At 46.8% G+C, this 21,214-nt stretch overlaps 1 protein-coding gene across 1 annotated transcript in view; it reads left to right on the top strand.

Moving 5' to 3' along the window:
- Positions 1 to 21,214, top strand: part of CYFIP1 (cytoplasmic FMR1 interacting protein 1) — a 93,651-nt gene that overhangs the window by 59,034 nt on the left and 13,403 nt on the right. Inside the window, 12 exon segments of the mRNA XM_060153137.1 lie at positions 756 to 939; positions 942 to 1,024; positions 1,026 to 1,284; positions 2,227 to 2,383; positions 3,868 to 3,964; positions 5,734 to 5,810; positions 5,904 to 6,012; positions 6,933 to 7,052; positions 11,141 to 11,340; positions 15,974 to 16,061; positions 20,707 to 20,850; positions 21,114 to 21,204. Coding sequence (XP_060009120.1) covers positions 756 to 939; positions 942 to 1,024; positions 1,026 to 1,284; positions 2,227 to 2,383; positions 3,868 to 3,964; positions 5,734 to 5,810; positions 5,904 to 6,012; positions 6,933 to 7,052; positions 11,141 to 11,340; positions 15,974 to 16,061; positions 20,707 to 20,850; positions 21,114 to 21,204 — 1,609 coding nt within the window.

Here is a 21,214-nt window from a genome sequence, read left to right as displayed (position 1 = left end):
ACCCTGAGCTGGGGGGTGGTAGGGGGGCTGGGAGTGAAATGACCTCACCGCTGTCTGCTTGGGCAGATAAAGTACTGCCTGTGTCTTTTTTGCTCCTTTATTCCCTGCCCAAGTGACTCTGGGGTGCAGACGCCCTGTGATTCTTGGGTTTGGTTATTTGCATGCAGAACTTTGACTGCATCAACTCCTATCCCAAAAATGTGGGTGAAAGTCTATGTGTCTGTATTTATGCTGTGTTGCCTGGTGGGTGTTTAAATGTATGGTTATAATTTTTATGTTGTCTCTAAAAATGATCATTCCTAAAGATAAAATTTTTGGAAATTTAAAAACATAGCTTTGGTGTGTCTGTGGTCTTCAGCTACCTCTGCTGCACCCTCTCCTGGCATACTCAGCTCCCTCCTGCCCCCAGGCAGCTTTTCTCTGACCCTTATACCTGATTTACTATGCCCCTTGGCTTTTCCCCTCCTGTTTTGGGACTTTGTACTTCTTACTCATCATCTCTGTGTTGGGGGCTTTTAGAATCGCTTCTGTCAGTCTTTCAGAGAATTACCAGCAGAGCATGTTGCTGACTGTGTATGAAACCTCTGGGGTACCTGGGAGGAAGTCATTGCTGCCCAGGGAGGGTGCCGTCCGGGGTCTGTCCATCCCCTGTCTGCCAGCACGCTGGCGCCCTCCTCACTCGTCCGCGTGTCTGTCCCTGCCCTGTGCTGCGTGTGACTAACGCTGTCTCCGCTCTCCCGTCTGTCCGTGTCTAGCTCTACCTGGTGCGCACCATGGCGGAGTCCTTGAGCTCTGCTGAGCTGCTCAGGCAGCTCAAGTCTGTGGGCACGGAAAGGCTCTTGCATGTGGTTAACGCGTTTCTGAGGCAGTCCTACACCTATCCGCCTCTATTAACCTTTGGTGGTAAGACATTGTTTGTTTTTCTTGTTGGTATTTACGGCCCGAGGCGAAGGGTTCTGCTCCAAGTTCTTTGTCCCAAGCAGCAGCGACTTGGCCTCGTGGATGGGCGCCGCCCCTGCGAGCCGGCACGGTGTCCACGGGGCAGTCCCCCTCGTGGTTTATCTGCGTTTGTCGTAACTAATGTGCCATGTATATTTTCTCCCCCACAAATGTTTCCTTGGATAATGCAGCTTTACATGGTGAGAACCATGCTAGAGTCCCTCATTGCAGACAAAAGTGGTTCCAAGAAAACCTTGAGAAGTAGCCTCGAGGGGCCCACCATATTGGACATAGAAAAATTTCATCGCGAGTCATTCTTCTACACCCACTTGATAAATTTCAGTGGTAAGAGCTACTGCTGACCAGTGTCCGGCCCAGCATGTTCTAACACCACTAACACCATCTAGAATGCTTCCGCCTGCCTGGTCGCCCCTGCTCTGGTCCCTTCACGCACCCAGGCAGTGACACAAGTTGCCACCCTCATGACATTCCCTCACCTGTTGCTTTAAATGCATGGCCGGCTGGGGGTTCCCTCCATGTGGCATGGCCCTTAGAAGGGTGAGGCCTGTGGGCCCGGGGCTGGCCCAGTGACCTGGACGCAAAGTCTTTGTAACCTGAACTGGGTCAGCAAGGCAGGCCAATGTGACTGTCACCTGGCTCGAGACGCAGGTGGTGATAAATATCAGAAGCCGCCCACGACTGCAATGTGTGGAAGGTGGCAGGTGACCTGACGTGCACAGCCCGTCCTAGGGTGACCGGGGCACGTGTGGATGCCCTTTGTCATCGTGGAGCCGTCCACGTTTATTTCTGTGCTGCAGCCATTATCCAGGGTGGGAGGCCTCTATCTTGGCTGCAAGTGCTGCAGGTTTAGAGTAATAGTAAGGCTTTTGTTTTTCTCTTCATAAAAAGATGGAAACATTTTTTTTCAATCTATTTTGCATTAGATAGACCTGCACCAAGTGTGCCTGTAATGCTGTGTCTGTATCCCGTATAAAATAAATCCCACCAGAAGGCGCGCAGTGTTGACCAGCTCCTGTTGGTGGGCGGTGGTGTCCGTGCTGGGCCCGTGGGGCTGGACGCTGACTCTGCTCTGTTTGTGAGTGAGAATCAGCATGTCCAGGTGGCTTTGCCTGTGGCCACACTGTGCAAGGCACACGTGACCCCTCCCTGCTCATGTGCACTCTCCACAGCTCAGGGCTGAGAGCCTGGCACGCGCCCCCTCGCATTGTCCTGTGCAGTCTTCTCTGCTTGCGGAATATTAATGTGGTGTTATTTGAATTCCTTAAGAGACGCTCCAGCAGTGCTGTGACCTTTCGCAGTTGTGGTTCCGAGAGTTCTTCCTGGAGCTGACCATGGGCAGGAGGATCCAGTTCCCCATCGAGATGTCCATGCCCTGGATCCTGACAGACCACATCCTGGAGACCAAGGAAGCGTCGATGATGGAGTGAGTGTCCTGGAAGCCTGTCCCAGGCTCCTGTCTGTGTGATTGAGGCCCTTGGTGGCATTTGGGAGCCGGGAGGTGGGGGAGGGGTGACTGTTCTCAGCACTTCATTTGAGGTCGTAATTCTTTTTTTTTTTTTTTTAATTTATTTATTTTTGGCTATGTTGGGTCTCCGTCACTGTGCGCGGGCTTTCTCTAGTTGTGACGAGCGGGGTCTACTCTTCGTTGTGGTGCGGTGGCTTCTCTTGTTGCAGAATGCGGGCTCTAGGCGCGTGGGCTTCAGTAGTTGTGGTGTGTGGGCTCAGTAGTTGTGGCTTGCGGGCTCAGTAGTTGTGGCTCGTGGGCTCTAGAGCACAGGCTTAGTAGTTGCAGCACACGGGCTTAGTTGCTCTGTGGCACATGGGATCTTCCTGGACCAGGGATCGAACCCGTGTCCCCTGCATTGGCAGGTGGATTCTTAACCACTGCGCCACCAGGGAATTCCCTGAAGTCGTAATTCTTGGGGTGAGACTTCAGATATCAATACAAGGAACAGGTGTCTTGGCTTCAGACTGGAATCCAGAGCTGAGGCAGTAGAGCTAATCAAGTCCACTGTGTCCAGGTGCTGTGAGGCCTGGGAACTTGGCAAGGGGAGAGGTAGCCTGGCATGTAGTGTGTGGCATGGCCTCCGACTCAGATGGATTTGGGAGAGGAAATGTTCATTGAACATCTTTGTTTAGAGTTTGAAGCTCAGGGTCAGGGCAGGGGGTCAGAGATTTTGAAAATATGAAGTCCATGGAGGGAAAGTAATAGCAAACGGGGTGTCGTGTAGTGAGCAGATTGGGGCCCTGCCTAGCGGGTCCTCCCGCCACCGTCCTTGCCTGTGCACGTCAGGAGGGCGGCCTTCCCTCACTCTGCAGCAGCCGTGGTGTCTGTTCCGTAGCGTTAGAGGCCTTGATGGGCGTGTGTGCGCCTCTAGGGCCACATTGGGCCCTCTGCTTACGTGCCTCAAGCCCTCAGAGGGACCTTACTTCTGGAGACCGTCGGCTACCACCATTTGTCCAGGGAGAGAGGGGCTTTGGCCACACCAGGTGTGCTCAGGGTCAGCTCTGGGGCCCAGGACCTTTGTATGTTTTTCTTTTTAAGTCGACAGTTTAGTCTTAAAAATAAGAAAATGACTCAGTCTTGTGGTTATTAAAAATACTGCAGAGTGGGGTGAAAATCTTTGAAACGTGATGGCTGAGAAGATGAAGTTGCAGGAGGCCCTCGTGGACCCAGCAGGCGCCCTGGGCGTGGCTGAGCCAGGCATGTCCTGCCAAGGGTCTGGCCAGCTTGCTGGGGCCTCTGTTAGGGCTCTCACAGAAGCCGAGTTTGGCATTTGAAGTAAGAGATTGTTTTTCCTCATGAGAGAGGAAGACAGTGAGGGTTACATTTCCCGTGGAGGGCAGGGTGTGAGAGCCGAGAAACCCCGTGTGGGCAGTTGGCCTGACCTCTCTCCCACTCTGCAGGTACGTCCTCTACTCACTGGACCTGTACAACGATAGCGCCCACTATGCCCTCACCAGGTTCAACAAGCAGTTTCTCTATGACGAAATCGAGGCAGAGGTGAGGGCCCAGGCACTTTTAATAGACTTTTAAAATTTTCCTTTTTCCTCTGAGTGTTAGAGGGGACAGCCTTTCTTTTTAATACAAGGAGGTTCAAACAATGGAATGAACTTTGAAATAAACATTTTGGGTTGAACCCTTCTATCTGCACTTTTTTCTGTGCATCCACACAGGATGATTGGGGTCTTAAAACATCAGCTGTTGGGGGACATCCTTTTCACGTGACTGCATGGCATGAACACTGCATATCTTGCCTGTTTCTTTCATGAACACAGTCTAGAGCAGGGGCCTTGTACAGAAGAGATGCACTGAACCAACCTCTATTTAATTTCTCTAGTTTTAGCTTTTTACTTTTAATTATAAATAATGCTTTGATGAACTTCCTTGCATGTATCTTTTTAGTTGTATTGGATTATTCTTGAGGACAAATTCCTACAAGTGGAATTATTAAGTCTGTGTACATGCAGCTAAGGAGAAAAATCTTATTTTCTAGCTCAAGATGTAAGAGAATTTAACCTCAGCAGATTACATTATACATCTGGGTCTCCTTCCCCATATCCTCACAAAAACCACAGGAAGTGCTTCTTTGGGGGAGATGTCGTGGGCTCCTGGGTGAGGCAGGGTGGGCTGGGACAGAGACCCGTGGGTCCTGGAGCAGCTCCGCTCTGAGCACAGGGTGTCCTCATCCCAGTTCCGGGGGGTATGTGCTAGCCCCATTTGCAAGTGAGGATACAGTTTTGAGGGTGAAGTCACAGACTGTGTCCTCCCTGCAAATCTGACTGAGGAGCCCAGAGGAGGCCACGGGCAGCGGCTCTTGGGACATACAGCCTGGAGTCAGGAGCTGCCCCCAGATGCAGTGCACGATAGCCCCTGGGAGCACGTGAAGAACAGAGACTTTCTTATATTCCATTGTATTTAAGAGAATTGGAGCATTTTTCTCCATCAGTAAGTAAGGTTCTGACATAATTTTCAGTGGTGGTGTGGTGGTCACTCCTGGTCCCACTGAAATGGATTTAATCTGCTATTGTTGGACAGTAAAGATGTTTCTGTTTTCTCATAAGAGCCTGTTTTAGTTGCCTTAACAAAGGGTTGGGGTTTTGCGGTTTTGTTTTGTTTTTTAATTCAATCCCCAGAACTTATTTATTTTATGACTGGAAGTTTGTACCTTTTGACCCCCTTCACCCAGTTCTCCCATGCTCCACCTCTGCAGCCACCAATCTGTTCTTGTATTTATGGGTTTGTTTTGGGGTTTTTTTTAGATTCCACATATAAGTGAGATCATGCAGTATTTGTCTTATTTCACTTAGCATAGCACCCTCAAGGTCCATCTATGTTGTCGAAAATGGCAGGGTTTCCTTCTCTTTTATGGCTGAGTAATATTCCATTTGTGTGTGTGTAGATACCTTCTTTATCCATTTATCCATCAGTGGACACAGGTTGTTTCCATGTCTTGGCTGTTGTGCTGCAGGAACCCTGGGGTACAGATATCATTTTGAGTTAGTGTCTCCATTTAAATACCTAGAAGTGGAATTGCTGGATCAAAAAAAAAAATTTTTTTTTTAAGTTCTGTTATTTGATCTTGGTTTAGGGAAGCATTTTTGGGGGGCGGGGGGCGTGCCATACCACACAGCTTGGGGGATCTGAGTTCCCTGATCAGGGATTGAACCCAGGCCCTTGGCAATGAAAGTGCAGAGTCCTTACCACTGGACCACCAGGGAATTCCCTAGGGAAGCAAAATTTAATGCACGCTTTCCTTTTCTTTCCTTTAGGTGAATCTCTGCTTTGACCAATTTGTTTATAAGCTGGCTGACCAGATATTTGCATATTATAAGGTTATGGCAGGAAGGTGAGTATGTGTTTGTAATTTGGGTACTTGATCTGACATTTCCATTAAAATTCACAGCACGTGAGAAATTGTCCTCTCTTCCTTCCATGCTAGTTTGCTTCTTGACAAACGGTTACGATCAGAATGCAAGAATCAGGGTGCAACAATCCATCTCCCGCCATCTAATCGCTATGAGACGCTGCTCAAGCAGAGGCACGTGCAGGTGAGCCAGGCCTTTCCTGGGCACGGTGAGGCATGGAACCAGCAGTGGAAATAGTGGGGTTTTCTTAGAGCTCCTCAGGTTTTAATAGATGTCAGTATGTATGTGGCTGTGGGACCATCCATGTAAAGAGCTGAGGTTTTAAAGATAAGCAGTTTCTCTTGCATAACCTGACACACAAGGGAAGGCTGCCCTGCACAGTTCCCAGGAGGCCTGGCCCAAGCACAACTCCTCTCCAGGAGCCCAAAAGACAGAGCTTAAAAGAAAGAAGATGTGGACTCTAGTCAGCTCAGAGTGGTGGGGAGGAACTGCTTCTTGGCCAGCACAGAGAGTAATAATACAGTGCTTGTTTTTTTTTGTTTCTTTAAAAATAACATATATACATCACCAAAAGGAAAATACAGAAAACTGTAGGAAAATCTCATGTAATTCTATCTACAAATAACCACCATTCACATTTTGGGACATTTTCACCAGGGTTTTGCCTGTATTTTTATGTTATTGAAATGATACTGAGGTATGCACATGTTGTTAGGACTCTGCAGTAGAGGTGGAGTAGTTTTCTCCTACTCATCCTCGTGACACGGTGAGGGTAAGGCACACGCAGGCCGCTCTGTGCTGGGAGGTGGCCCTGAACCCGATACAAGGGGTGCGCTAAGTGCCAGACCCAGGCTCTCCAGGATCTCTGGGGAGGCTTGGGGTTTCTGTCTGTGATGTAAGTGTAAGTACACTATAAGAGTCCTTTTATAGCTTTGACTTACAGAATTTCAGCTCTAGGAAAGTAGGGTATTTGATCATACTGTCATCTAAATTTTGTACATTATTTGTCTGTCTTATCTTTTGGAATCAGTTTCCTGGGATAGATCCATATTCTCTTGCTTATTTGTTTTTTAATGTTCATGCTTTCCACTCTCTGTGCCCAGCTCCTGGGCAGGTCCATAGACCTCAATCGTCTGATTACCCAGCGCGTCTCCACCGCCATGTACAAATCCCTGGAACTGGCAATTGGGCGATTTGAGAGTGAAGACCTGACATCAATAGTTGTAAGTGCTCTCCTTTTTCTCAGACTCAGCAGATTTGGGGGGTTGGAGCTATTTCTACTTTTGTCATTATTGATAAATTGACCTGATGGTAGGTTCATTTTTTGCATAGAACTCAAAAGGTGTGCACTCACTGAGCTGGGCCTACCTGGGCATCTGCTCTTCATACGCACAATTCTAAATTGACTTCAAAGAACAAATAGTTAACACCTCACTATGGCAAAAGATATGGCAAAAGAATGAAAGGAGGAACGTTTTAAAAATTAAAAGGAAATGAAGACAGACAGAAAGGATTTGAGAGATCATGGAGATGATGGACGGTGAAGATTCAACATACATATCATAGAGGCCCCTGAAGACAAAAACCAAAGCAATGAGATGGAACAAACATTAAAAATGCTACTTGAGGGCTTCCCTGGTGGTGCAGTGGTTGGGAGTTCGCCTGCTGCTGCAGGGGACACGGGTTCATGCCCCAGTCTGGTAAGATCCCACATGCCGCGGAGCGGCTGGGCCTGTGAGCCATGGTCGCTGAGCCTGCGCGTCCGGAGCCTGTGCTCCGCAACGGGAGAGGCCACAACAGTGAGAGGCCTGCGTACCGCAAAAAAAAAAAAAAAAAAAAAAGCTACTTAAAGAAAACTTTGATGAAATAAAAAACAGTGTAAATACATATTAGAAGCAAATATTGCATACATGGGAAGACGACCTAAAGTGGCCAACACCAAAGAACACTGTAGTTAACATTGTAGTATTGGACTTTCAAGGAAAAGGAAAAACCCTCTGGGTATCTAAGCAGAGTGATCAGGGAAAGAAAATCCAATTGTCCTCAGACCTTTGCCAGCAGGGAAGGAAATGCAACTTAAGGATTTCGTGCCAAATCTATCTTCCAAGAATAATGGCTGCAGGCAAATGGTAATGAGCTTGTGAGAACTTCAGGACGACTGTTGTTCCTAGAGAAGCAGGTGGGGGGCAGGTGTCTGCTGGGCCCACCTCTCCTTCCTCAGAATCCAGGCTGTCTGGCCACAGAGCCCACAGTGGCTCTTCCTTCAGCCTGGCTTGGGCTGGGGCATGGTGTTTCATTGCCCTTGGTCTTAATGTGATTTGGTTGAGGTTTTGACCACTATAAATAGAATGCAAGCCAGAGACCTTTTTTTCTTTTCCCTAGCTTTTAGTTTTATTGATCTTTGCTATTGTTTTCTTTGTTTCTATTTCATTTATTTCTGCTCTGATCTTTATGATTTCTTTCCTTCTACTAACTTTGGGTTTTGTTTGTTCTTTCTCTAGTTCCTTTAGGTGTGAGATTAGATTGTTTATTTGAGATTTTTCTTGTTTCTTGAGGTAGGGTTGTATTGCTACAAACTTCCCTCTTAGAAATGCTTTTGCTGCATCCCATAGGTTTTGGATTATCGTGTTTTTGTTGTCATTTGTTTCTAGGTATTTTTTGATTTCCTCTTTGACTTCTTCAGTGATCTCTTTGTTATTTAGTAGCATATTGTTTAGCCTCCGTGTGTTTGTGTTTTTTATGTTTTTTTTCCGTGTAATTTATTTCTAATCTCATAGTGTTGTGGTTGGAAAAGATGCTTAATATGATTTCAATTTTCTTAAATTTACTGAGGCTTGATTTGTGACCCAAGAAGTGATCTGTCCTGGAGAATGTTCCATGTGCACTTGAGAAGAAAGTGTAATCTGCTGTTTTTGGATGGAATGTCCCATAAATATCAATTAAATCTATCTGGTCTGTTGTGTCATTTAAAGCTTATGTTTCCTTATTAACTTTATGTCTGGATGATCTGTCCATTGGTGTAAGTGAGGTGTTAAAGTCCCCCACTATTATTGTGTTACTGTCGATTTCCTCTTCTATAGCTGTTAGCATTTGCGTTATGTATTGAGGTGCTCCTCTGTTGGGTGCATAAATATTTATAATTGTTATATCTTCTTCTTGGATTGATCCCTTGATCATTATGTAGTGTCCTTCCTTGTCTCTTGTAACATTCTTTATTTTAAAGTCTATTTTATCTGATTTGAGTATTGCTACTCCAGCTTTCTTTTGGTTTCCATTTGCATGGAATATCTTTTTCCATCCCCTCACTTTCAGTCTGTATGTGTCCCTAGGTCTGAAGTGGGTCTCTTGTAGACAGCATATATATGGATCTTGTTTTTAAATCCATTCAGCAAGCCTGTGTCTTTTGCTTGGAGCATTTAACCCATTCACATTTAAGGTAATTTTCAGTATGTATGTTCCTATTACCAATTTCTTTAATTGTTTTGGGTTTGTTTTTGTAGGTCCTTTTCTTCTCTTGCGTTTACCACTTAGAGAAGTTCCTTTAGCATTTGTTGTCGAGCTGGCTTCATGGTACTGAATTCTGTTAGCTTTTGCTTGTCTGTAAAGCTTTTGATTTCTCTGTCAAATCTGAATGAGATCCTTGCTGGGTAGAGTAATCTTGGTTGTAGTTTCTTCCCTTTTATCACTTTAAATATATCGTGCCACTCCCTTCTGGCTTGTAGAGTTTCTGCTGAGAAATCAGCTGTTAACCTTATGGTAGTTTCCTTTTATGCTATTTGTCGTTTTTCCTTTGTTGCTTTTAATAATTTTTGTCTTTAATTTTTGTCAATTTGATTACTGTGTGTCTCGGCATGTTTTTCTTTGCGTTTATCCTGCCTGGGACTCTCTGCGCTTCTTGGACTTGGGTAGCTATTTCCTTTCCCACATTAGGGAATTTTTCGACTGTAATTTCTTCACATATTTTCTCGGTTCCTTTCTCTCTCTCTTCTCCTTCCGGGACCCCTATAATGTGAATATTGGTGGGTTTAATGTTGTCCCAGAGGTCTCTTAGTCTGTCTTCATTTCTTTTCATTCTTTTTTCTTTATTCTGTTCTGCAGCAGTGAATTCCACCATTCTGTCTTCCAGGCCACTTATCCGTTCTTCTGCCTCAGTTATTCTGCTATTGATTCCTTCTAGTGTATTTTTCATTTCAGTTATTGTATTGTTCATCTCTATTTGTTGGTTCTTTAATTCTTCTTAGGTCTTTGTTAAACATTTCTTGCATCTTCTGGATCTTTGCCTCCATCCTTTTTCTGAGGTCCTGGATCATCTTTACTCTCATTATTCTGAATTCTTTTTCTGGAAGGTTGCCTATCTCCACTTCATTTAGTTGTTTTTCTGGGGTTTTATTTTGTTCCTTCATCTGGTACATAGTCCTCTGCCTTTTCATTTTGTCTGTCTTTCTGTGAATGTGGTTTTTGTTCAACAGGCTGCAGGATTGTAGTTCTTCTTGCTTCTGCCCAGAGACCATTTTAAATTTACTCGTAGTCACATTAGAAAAGGAGAAAGAAATTGGAGGAATTAATTTTAGTAATCTACTTTATTTACCCAATATATCCAAAAATTAACAATTCAACATATAATCATTATAAGAACTCTATTGACGTGGATATCTTACATTCTTTGTTTTCATGTTCAGTTTCTGAAATCTGTGCATCTCACACATATGGCGCATCTCAGTTTGGACCAGCCACATTCTTGTTGCCATATGGGGCCAGTGGCTGCCTCAGGGGATAGTACAGACCTGGGCAGGTTTATGAACAGTCAGTGTGGGAGCCTGGAAGGCCACCTCTGAACATGCTTGCCAGTTTTGCTGCACAGCAATGCTTTTGAGTAACTTCAGGTGCATTAGGAAAGCTAATTAAGGCTAACACCTGAGGGCACACTGTGTGCCGTCGGGTGGGGGTGGACACATCCCAGTTTTCTCTGCCCTGTGAGGGGTTTGGAGGCCAGCAGTGGACAGTGGGAGGTAATTGCAGTAGAGAATGGACAGTGGCCATTCGGGGGCAACCATGGAAAGGAGGGGCATTTTAAGAGCAGTGGAGAGGACACGAATTTAGGTGTGAGAAGGAAGCTTGTGTCACCTGCCAGACTGCCACCACGTGCGTTCTTGGCCTAGCTCACTGGCCTCCCCTCAGTGCAGCCCCTCGCCGTCCACGTCCTCCTCTGCCCGCTCCTGGCCCACCACCATGGCGCTACCCACGTAGAGGATGGAGGCCGCCACGCCAGGCCCAGCTCTGTCCTCACGCCCCTGTCTTTGTGGTCCCACAGGAGCTGGATGGCCTCTTGGAAATCAACCGCATGACCCACAGGCTGCTGAGCAGGTACCTGACTCTGGACAGCTTTGATGCCATGTTCCGGGAGGCCAACCACAATGTGTCAGCGCCCTACGGGAGAATCACCCTCCACGTCTTCTGGGAGCTCAACTACGACTTCCTGCCCAACTACTGCTACAATGGCTCTACCAACCGGTGAGCATGCTACCTCACAGATGGCTCTGGATGCCCCTTCCAATGGGCATCGAAACAGGATGGTCTCAGGGCCCATCTTTTCCCATGTCCAGGATACTCAGGCCCTCCTGGTCTCCTCCATTTGCAAGTGCAGCCCTGGGCCAGCCCTTGGGTGTATGGTCATGGCTTTCATGTGCAGACCAAGTGCGGGGCCAGGGTTCCTATCCAGGGCACTCCCTTGGGGCTCAGGGCCAAATCTGGTACATGTGGACAGCAGCTGCTGGGTCTGTACCACCTCCATACTTTTAATGTCCACTGACGTTGGAATGTGCTGGGTGACTCTACTATTCATGCTTCCATTCTGGGATGTCGGGCCATGTGAGGGTCTGCCAGTTAGCCGCCCTCCACGCACCTACCATTTTACTATGTTGAACAATACAAAGTGGCCCGCTGGAAGGGTGGCATGGCTGCTGGCTTCAGGGTTATGTGGTGCAGTCTTGTGGTACAGCCAAGGTCCTGGGATGGCTCTGTGTCACCTCCACACTCTGGCAACTGCCTGCCTGAGGCCTGTCCTCTCTGCGCTGAGCTTCACTCCTGCTGGTCAGCACATGCCAGAGAGGAAATGTGTGTGTGTGCTTGTGAGTGTGAGAAATGGGGGTGAGTATGAGTGAGGGTGTGTGTGAGAGACCGTGTGTATGTGAGTGTTATGACCACTTTTTATTTTTATTTCTTATAAATTTATTTATTTATTTTTGGCCGTGTTGGATCTTTGTTGCTGTGCACAGGCTTTCTCTAGTTGCGGTGGCTTCTCTTGTTGCAGAGCACAGGCTCTAGGCACGCAGGCTTCAGTAGTTGTGGCTCGTGGGCTCTAGAGCACAGGCTCAGTAGTTGTGGTGCACAGCTTTAGTTGCTCCGCAGCATGTGGGATCTTCCTGGACCAGGCATCAAACCTGTGTCCGCTGCATTGGCAGGCGGATTCTTAACCACTGTGCCACCAGGGAAGTCCTATGACCACCTTTTACAAGTAAATGTCTTTTGCTTTTCCTTTGCTTCACTACTGCATCTGAACATCCTACCATGTGTTGGCTTGATCACTACTGTCTTTCAGGCCTAGATTTTTGTGTCTTGATCCGGGGGTGCTGAGCTTCGACCCCGAGGGCAGAAGGGAGGCCCCCCTGTGGCCTGATCATACCTGCTATTGCCATAGTCTGTTTGGGACCCCAGGGTTGGTTTCCTTGTGGGAAATACAGGCCTGTTGCTGGTACATGGAGGTGTGCCATTAGGCCCATCAGCTCAGCCCCATGCAGCAGCAGAGGGCACATGGCCATGGCCACAAGAACCACAGGTGAAGGAGCCCTGGTTGCCCTTCTTGGGTCAGGGGGCCCTGGGCCTGGCTGGGCACAATCCACCGGAACAAACTTTAGAGACTACTCATCCCTGTAAACTCCCTTCTAAGTGCCCAGGTTCTTGAAACAGGTATTGTTCAAGTTGTTTTAGAGTTGGAATTAACTGAAAAAATATTTTTATTGCATAAGTAATGCATCATAATTGTAGAAAAGCTAGAAATCGTGTGTGTGTGTGTGTGTATGTATGTGTGTGTGTGTATATATATATATATATATATATATATATATATATATATGGAATAGGTACATGGGGAAAATAATTAAATCCCTAGAGATTTCCCTTATAAAATGTCTATCTTCTAGAATTTTTGCCATACGGTCGAATATACATGTGTATTTTTTGTTTTGCAGAAATGGATGTTGTTAGGCATACTGTTAAGTACACATTCTTTTTTCACATCATATGTCATGATGGGGGCATTCTGTGTGTACATACGTGCTTGTCGTGTTTCTGAAAACCCAAGTCATGGCAAGATTTTCTGTGCTTTGGTCGGTCCGTTTAGAACTTTTGGAATTAATTTCTGTTATGTCCCTTAAATCATTTTGCCTAGTGCTTAGAACTGGCGTCTCTAAAGGTGAAATGCAGCCGAACCCCATTATTGGCAAGTTGAGAAAATATGTTCCGGGGGCGGGGGGCATTGGGCAGGGCTGTGGAGGTGGTAGACTCAGGCAACACGAGGAGTCGTGATTTTCTTGTGTTACTTTAGGTTGCATTTTTGATTATCTAGCATTTCGTCGCCCTTTAAGGGATTCTCAGAGATCTTGCAGAAGGAACAGTTGAAGATGCTCCCTGGGCCCCCTTCATGCCAGCGGCACTGCGTGTGTCCAGCATCTGCCTGTTCTGTCATCTTGGTGACAGCCCGGTGGGCCGAGGGGCTCAAAAACAACAGGAGCCCCATGGAAGGGCTGCGAGGGGGGGGTGGGAGGGAGCTGAAATCTACATGGTGATGAAAACTCAGCATGTGCAGTAAACCTTTCTGTTGAATCACTATGTTTTCTGAAAGATGCTCCAGGCATGATGAGTCGTGAGTGTGCAGTTAGGGAAAGAGGTCTATTTCGAGGCCCTGCCTGCCAAGCTGGGCTCACGTGGGTGCCCTTCCCTGATCGGGGCCGATGCTAGGGAACAACCCGCCATCCTAGGCTACCTGTCCTACTGGCAGCAGGAGTCTTGTCAGAGACGAGGTTGCCAGGACTCAGGTCAGGAAGTTGGTGCCGTGTGGCCCAGCAATCTTAGCAGGAGTGGAACACCTCCAGGCCGTGTCACTTGCATGGCCTGACAGACACGATGGCATCAGGTGTATAAACTGACGAGAGGCACCTCTGCCCTGGGTCCCCTTAGCCTGTCCAGCACGAGGTCCACCCTGAAGGGCAGCAAGCAGATGGCTGCCCTCGCCTGATAGTGCGTGCTCCCCACTGCCCACACGGCGCTGGTAGGTGGCTTTGCCTCCAACGGGCTGTGCGATTGATTGCACGGGAACCCAGTTTCCCATGCATTGGAGCTGTGACCTTGGGCACGTGTGCTGGCAGGGGCCAGCGTGAAGTGACCTCAGTCTCCTTGGGCCCAGAAACCTGAGGTGCAATTCAGAGGGAGCCCTGGCTGCACGAGATGCAGTCTTCACCAGAGCAGCAGCGCTGGAGGCCTCCACCTCTTGATAGCATCGGCAAAAGCCATTACTCCTGTATTTTTAACAGGTCTTTCAGTGGAACCCTTAGAGCTTCATTATCTGGAAAAGACATTTTAAAATAGCGTTTCGTATGTCCACGTTGCATGTGGAAACCTGAGAAGACAGACAAAATTATGCCACCCAGTATCTTAATTCCATGCCTGAGGGTTTTCTGAGAGCTGCTTGCGGGGAAACCAGAACTCCGTTTGTTGCTTGGCGTATCTACTTATTTTGCTGCTTATTTCCGATTAATGATTTATGCCTGGTGACTCTGGGAAGTCGCATGGGGTGGCCTGTGACTTAAATTTAACCTGTACAGCTACTAATTGTGACAGCGCGATAGCCCTCGAAGTAAGCCAGCAGTTGGGATCAGAGTCGGGCCTCTTTGGCAGGAAGACCACTAAGGGGAGAGTATGTCCTCAGTGCAATATACCACAAGGTTTTCCCATCACTGGCCATCCGTCCCTTGGTTAGGGTGGTGGCTGCCAAGTTTCTCCACTGGCGTGTTTCCATTTTTCTGTTTGAAATTTATAAGTAATATATAGGGAGATAATCTGAGACTTTAAAAATGGTTCCTTGGGGCTTCCCTGGTGGCACAGTGGTTGAGAGTCTGCCTGCCGATGCAGGGGACACGGGTTCATGCCCCGGTCCGGGAAGATCCCACATGCCGCGGAGCGGCTGGGCCCGTGAGCCATGGCCGCTGAGCCTGCGCATCTGGAGCCTGTGCTCCGCAATGGGAGAGGCCACAACAGTGAGAGGCCCGTGTACCGCAAAAAAAATAAAAAAAAAGGATAACGACAGAACCCAGCCACTCAGCAACGTGATGTTTCCATGTAAATGTGATCAGCTCCACAGGCCGCTGTCCTCTCCTCAGATGCAAACATTTGTTTCATGCACAAGTGGTGTTTTGACAGTTACATCCTTTTTTATTTATTAAAGTGCAATATGTGTTAATCAAGTTTTTTGAATTTAATAATTAGCAAATCCATGAATTTTATCATGCTTCTTTGTAAAAAGTTTTATATGTTTAAATGAACGCTTCTGATTTGAAAGTGTGAGTCGATTTTGACATTTCTGCTTTAAGATCCAAGCATTTGAGTTTTAGTTACTCTTAATCTGTTATGAAGCCACAGTCTCGTGGCTCTGCAAGTGTGTTTACAGACTCGTCTTCTGTCAGTTTGTACCCAGTGACCTGAGTGACCACATCACTGTCCGAATCTGCCTTCCCACTCCTGTCCCTGCCATCATTGCTGTGTCCAGAGGCCCAGCAAGGCCCAAGTGCCTGCATCACCTCTCTTCAAAAGACTGAATGAAATGGTCCTAGTGCCAAGTTTGGAGACTCTTTTTATGTGCTAGAAGGGCCTCTGGTGTCCTCACTCTGTTCCTGAACTTCGGATACATTTATCATACTTCAGAGTGTTTATAGCTCATTCCTAGTATGGGTTTTGATTTCCCAGAATTTTCCTATGTGATGATTAATTGGGAGGAAGATTTAATTGATGAGTAATGGAAAAGTTCTGAATTTTAAAGAACTACCATTAAATTTTTGGTTTTCTTTCTTTTTTTTTAATCTTTCTTGTTTAGATTTGTTCGGACAGTATTACCATTTTCTCAAGAATTTCAAAGAGATAAACAGCCAAATGCACAACCCCAGTATTTGCATGGATCAAAGGTAGGTTCTTCTGTGTTTGTATTACGATTTTTAAGTTCATAGCGAAGCGTATTTTGAAGTTTAATTTGAATCAGTGTAGTTTCAATAATTTGAATGTATCATGCCACATATAAAATGTTATTGTTTCCTTCAGTTAGCACCCTTCTGAAAAGTAATGTAGTGCTGGGACAGCTTCTGGCCATGTGGTGGGTGTCAGCTGTGAGACTGTTGGAAGATTTAAAGGTGTAAAAATATCAAGCCAGAAAAGTTTGTGGAAGAGGCTTGTGGGTGGGGGCCACATCTGTGATGGAGGGGCAGGGTGGCCTGTCCAGCTGTGACACCTTAAAGGAAGGAGCTGAGGTGGGACGGGGCATGCGGAAAACAGCTGACATCCGGGAACCACAGGACACCCACCATCCCATGAGATGAGGCAGGTTTCCCGGCTGACATGGCTGGATGTGCAGCAGCAAGGGCATTTCTAAAGGTTAGTGTTGTCAGTATTTAAAGTACTCTTACAATTTAATAAGAAAAAGACAAGCGGGGGCTTCCCTGGTGGCGCAGTGGTTGAGAGTCCGCCTGCCGATGCAGGGGACACAGGTTCGTGCCCCACATGTTCGGGCCCCGCGGAGCGGCTGGGCCCGTGAGCCATGGCCGCTGAGCCTGCGTGTCCAGAGCCTGTGCTCCTCAACGGGAGAGGCCACAACAGTGAGAGGCCCGTGTACCACAAAAAAAAAAAAAAAAAGACAAGCATTCTGTGCTAAAAAGGAGGCAGGTGCATCTGCATCTGCAAAGTAGGTGCCCATCTCGGAAAAAAAAGATTAGATTGTTCTTTTTAAAGCGACCAGCTGTGACTGAACTTAAACTTATGGATTTCAGCCTCTTTGAGAAATTGTTCATGTCATGTTTATTCTTAAAACCTAAACCAGTATTTTTTTGTTAGATCATTTGGACTCCTAACAGAAGTCTAACAAAAGTTTGCGTGAGAAACACTGATGCTGACTATTCATCTCATATGATACTTTTTTGAGGATCAAAGAAAGGCAGAATGCCAGAACATTGTGCTGTCAGAGTTGAGCCACCCTGTTCCTTGTGAGCATTCAGACTTGTCAGCTGCACTTCAGTGTGCTGCTGTGCGGTTAGGGTGTTCGTACCTATGAGAGTATGGAATACACAGGAATCCAATTCAAAAATCCAATCCATTCTTTTGTTAGGAGTGGTGAGTGAGGGCTAGTGTCTTATGGTAATAAAATCGACTTAGATGAGTGCCCATTTGTGGCGTTACCCTGTTGGTTCCTGGTATCACCATTCCGAGTGAACACTCTCTTGAGTACATCACTGATGTTCTCTTTCCTATAAGATAAGTAAGGTTGTCCCTACTTCACAGTTGAAGATGCACAGTGTTGAGGGCATTAGAGAACCCAGGGCACATGACTAGTGAGTCTGGAGCCCTTGTCCACTGGTTTCCGGGCAAGGCCCCAGTCTCTGCATCAGGCGTGGTCAGCAGTGTTTCTTGACTTGAGCTGTGAGGCTCCCCTCGTCTGAGTCTGCGTGTTTTATAGTGTACGATTTGTAATTTTGCCCTCTTCAGAGGTAGTTCCTCCTCCCCTTCCTCTGAGTAGGTATGTTGCTCCGGTTGTGTTGTCCCTGGGATGTGCCATCTTTGGGGTGAGTGAGGTCTCCAGGAAGCCAGACACTCATCGGGCGGCCGGGGACTTAGGTGTCATTGAGCCCCAGGCCCCGAGCAAGTGAGGGTGGCTTTGGGAGTGAATTTTCCCACTTGTAACATGAGGCCATTTAATTTTACTAATGATTTTCATGTTTTTCAAGCATTAGAACTTATTATCAAGCAAAAACCTCACCCAGAATCCCAGCATTTTTTTTTTTTTGGGGGGCTATGTTGGGTCTTTGTTGCTGCGTGCAGGCTTTCTCTAGTTACAGTGAGCGGGGGCTACTCTTTGTTGTGGTGCGTGGGCTTCTCATTGTGGTGGCTTCTCTTGTTGCAGAGCATGGGCTCTAGGCACATGGGCTTCAGTAGTTGTGGCTTGCGGGCTCTAGAGTGCAGGCTCAGTAGTTGTGGTGCATGGGCTTAGTTGCTCCGCAGCATGTGGGATCTTCCTGGACCAGGGATCAAACCCGTGGGCAGGCAGATTCTTAACCACTGTGCCACCAGTGAAGTCCCAGAATCCCAGCATTTAAAGCACAGTTTAGGGACACTGCTTTGGGAAAGCAAGTGTTCTCTTGCTACAAGTAATAAGCCCTTCCTTCTCTGGATTAAAAAATAATCATAAAGCACAGTTGGTGCTTTGAGGAGGGATGGCAGGGGGCAGGTTGTGTCTGAGCCCACAATCAAGATATGGTCTTTCCAAGTCTGATAGGGTTGTAGGGAGGAATGTGAGACAGGCATTTGGCAGTGTTTCCACCTTGGTGAATCTTGCATTTGATCATTGGTTTGGACTCAGACTTTCTGTGTTGATGGTCCCAGGACCACCTGCACACTTGGTGATTCTCCAGAAGGATTCATTCATTCACAGCTGCAGTTTATTACAGCTAAAGGACACAAAGCAGGATCAGCAAGGGGGAAAGATGCATCTGGTGGTTATGGAAGCAGGTGCGGGCTTCCAGTGGTCCCTCATGGGGGTCGCATGGGACGTACAGGGTGATCCTGCCCAGGAAAGAGAAGCTCACAGGAACACCTGGGTCCAGGGCTAGGGGCATAGACACAGCCACAAGTTACTGCAACCTCAGAATCCCCAGAAGGAAAGGAGGGGCTTGCCATAAATCACTATTTGTACAAACAACCTAGACAAGCTCGTACAGCATGGTTAAGTGTCCCAAGTGTAGAAAACAACTGTATCAATCAGCAACATAGGCAACATTTCAAGGGCTGAGTTCCCAGGAATTGCAAGCAGGCCTCCTGAGGATATTCATTCAGAGCTGAGCAACTAGACTTCTGCCAGTTCTTCAGAATCCTTGCTGTCCTGATGTGGTTCTCTGTGTACATAGAGGAAATATTTAAGACAATTATAAAAGGGGAAGGGGGAAGGTTATAGGGACCTAAAAGCAGGTGAGAGTGGTACATTTCACTCAAAGTAGTAACATGTTGATAACAGTAGGTTGTGATAACTTACATAACGTATAATGTAAGACCGGGAACATCACTGAAAGGCCTGTGCAAAGAGATACTTTCAAAAATACCACAGTTAAATCACAACAGAATTCTAAAAAATGTTTAAATGACCCACAGGAAGACAGGAAGAATGAAACAGAGACTAACTTAAAAATCATAATTACATTACATGTAAATGTATTAAATGTAAGTGGTCTAAAGACAGTTAAAAAGGCAGAGGGATTGACAGAGTGGATTAAAAAATATGACTGTATAAGAAACTCACTTCAAGTCGATGATGTATGTAGGTTAAATGTAAAAGGATGGAAAAAGATGTATCACACAAACAATCAGAAGAAAGCAGAGTGACTGAGTATAGGATAAAGCAGATTTCAGAGCAAAGAATATTACCAGGGACAAAGAGGGAGGGACATTACATAATGATAAAAAAGTCAAGCCACCAAGAAAATATAGCAATCCTAAATGTTTATGCACCCAACAACAGAGTTTCAAAATACTTGAAGCAAAAACTGACATAAGTGAAAGGAGAAATGAACAACTCCACAGTTATAGTTGGGGAAGTCAACATTCCTTTCACTTGGTAATCGAAAGAATAAGTACACAGAAAATCAGCAACAAAAAAGAATGAACGCCATCAACCAATAGGATGTTATTGACGTGTGTAGAACACTTCGTCCAACAACAGCGGAACATACATTCTTTTCAAGTACCCATGGAGCATTCTCCAAGATAGATCATACCCTGGGCCATAAAACAACATCAACAAAATTCAAAGAACTGATATATTATAGAGTGTGTTATCTGACCACAGTGATCTCAAGCTAGAAATCAGTAACAAAGAGATAAGAAAATCAGAAATTAACACATTTCAAATGATCCTTAGGGCAAGGGGAAGTCTCAAGGGAAAGTTTTTAAAAAGACATTGACCTAAATGAAATGCAAATATATCAAAATTTACGGGGTGTAGCTAAAGAAGTGCTGAGAGGGAAACACGTAGCACTGGATGCTTACATTGGGAGTCTCCCTGATAGGTGTGCAGACGTCTGTGTCCTTAGACAAGCTTGGAGGTCCCGTCTGACAAGAAACCACCCTGACTACCTTTCTCGCCTGCCCCCCCTGCAGGGGCTGCTGTCCCCCACTCCCTGCATACCCCACTGCCTCATCAGAGTCTATCCTTGGTGTCTCCCTCAGGAGACTGGGAGCAGTAACATGGGGGCAGCAGTGAGGCCCTGAGATACATTCATTTCTCATTCCAGAACCTCAGAATGTCTTCTGTAGGACTGGCAGTTTAATAAATGTTGAAGAACCAAGTGGTTTTGTATTCTTCTTTCTGTTTTAGCAAGCTTGGTTTTTATGTCTTCAAGTTGGAAACATAGATTATACCAATAAAGGGCAGTCCAACAGGTTCTCTGGATGCCTCCGCCTGAGGGCACTGTGTGCTAATGCACTTTACGTATGGATTCTTCATCTTCACCTGTGCGTGGGGCTACGTTGAAAACCCTGCAACTTCCATCAAGCGCTGGCCTTCTCTGTCCCCAGGCTTTGAACCTGGCCTACTCAAGCATCTACGGCAGCTACCGGAACTTTGTGGGGCCTCCACACTTCCAGGTCATCTGCCGGCTGCTCGGCTACCAGGGCATCGCAGTGGTCATGGAAGAGCTGCTGAAGGTGGTCAAGAGCCTGGTATGTTTCCCTCGGTGGGCCTCCTTCCCCGGGCAGGGGGGTGGGTGGTGGTGGTGGGAAGGATTCTGCACACAATTCCTGTGTGGGGAGGGGCTTTCCATTCCATCTCTCACATCAGTCTCCACGCGTGAGATTTCCCCTCCAGCCAAAGTCCCAGGTCGTTACTGTGCATTTGACTAACAGACTCCTTTTCAGAAGTGCCCGTCACACCCACAGCCTGCGTGGTGGTGTGGCTGGTGGCTGACACAGCCCATCTCTCACAGCTGCAAGGCACAATTCTACAGTACGTGAAGACGCTGATGGAGGTGATGCCCAAGGTCTGCCGGCTGCCGCGGCACGAGTACGGCTCCCCTGGTGAGCACAG

This window comes from Lagenorhynchus albirostris, chromosome 6, assembly GCF_949774975.1.
Source record: "Lagenorhynchus albirostris chromosome 6, mLagAlb1.1, whole genome shotgun sequence".
NCBI classification, from domain to species: domain Eukaryota; kingdom Metazoa; phylum Chordata; class Mammalia; order Artiodactyla; family Delphinidae; genus Lagenorhynchus; species Lagenorhynchus albirostris.
This window is presented reverse-complemented; position numbering and strand designations above follow the sequence as displayed.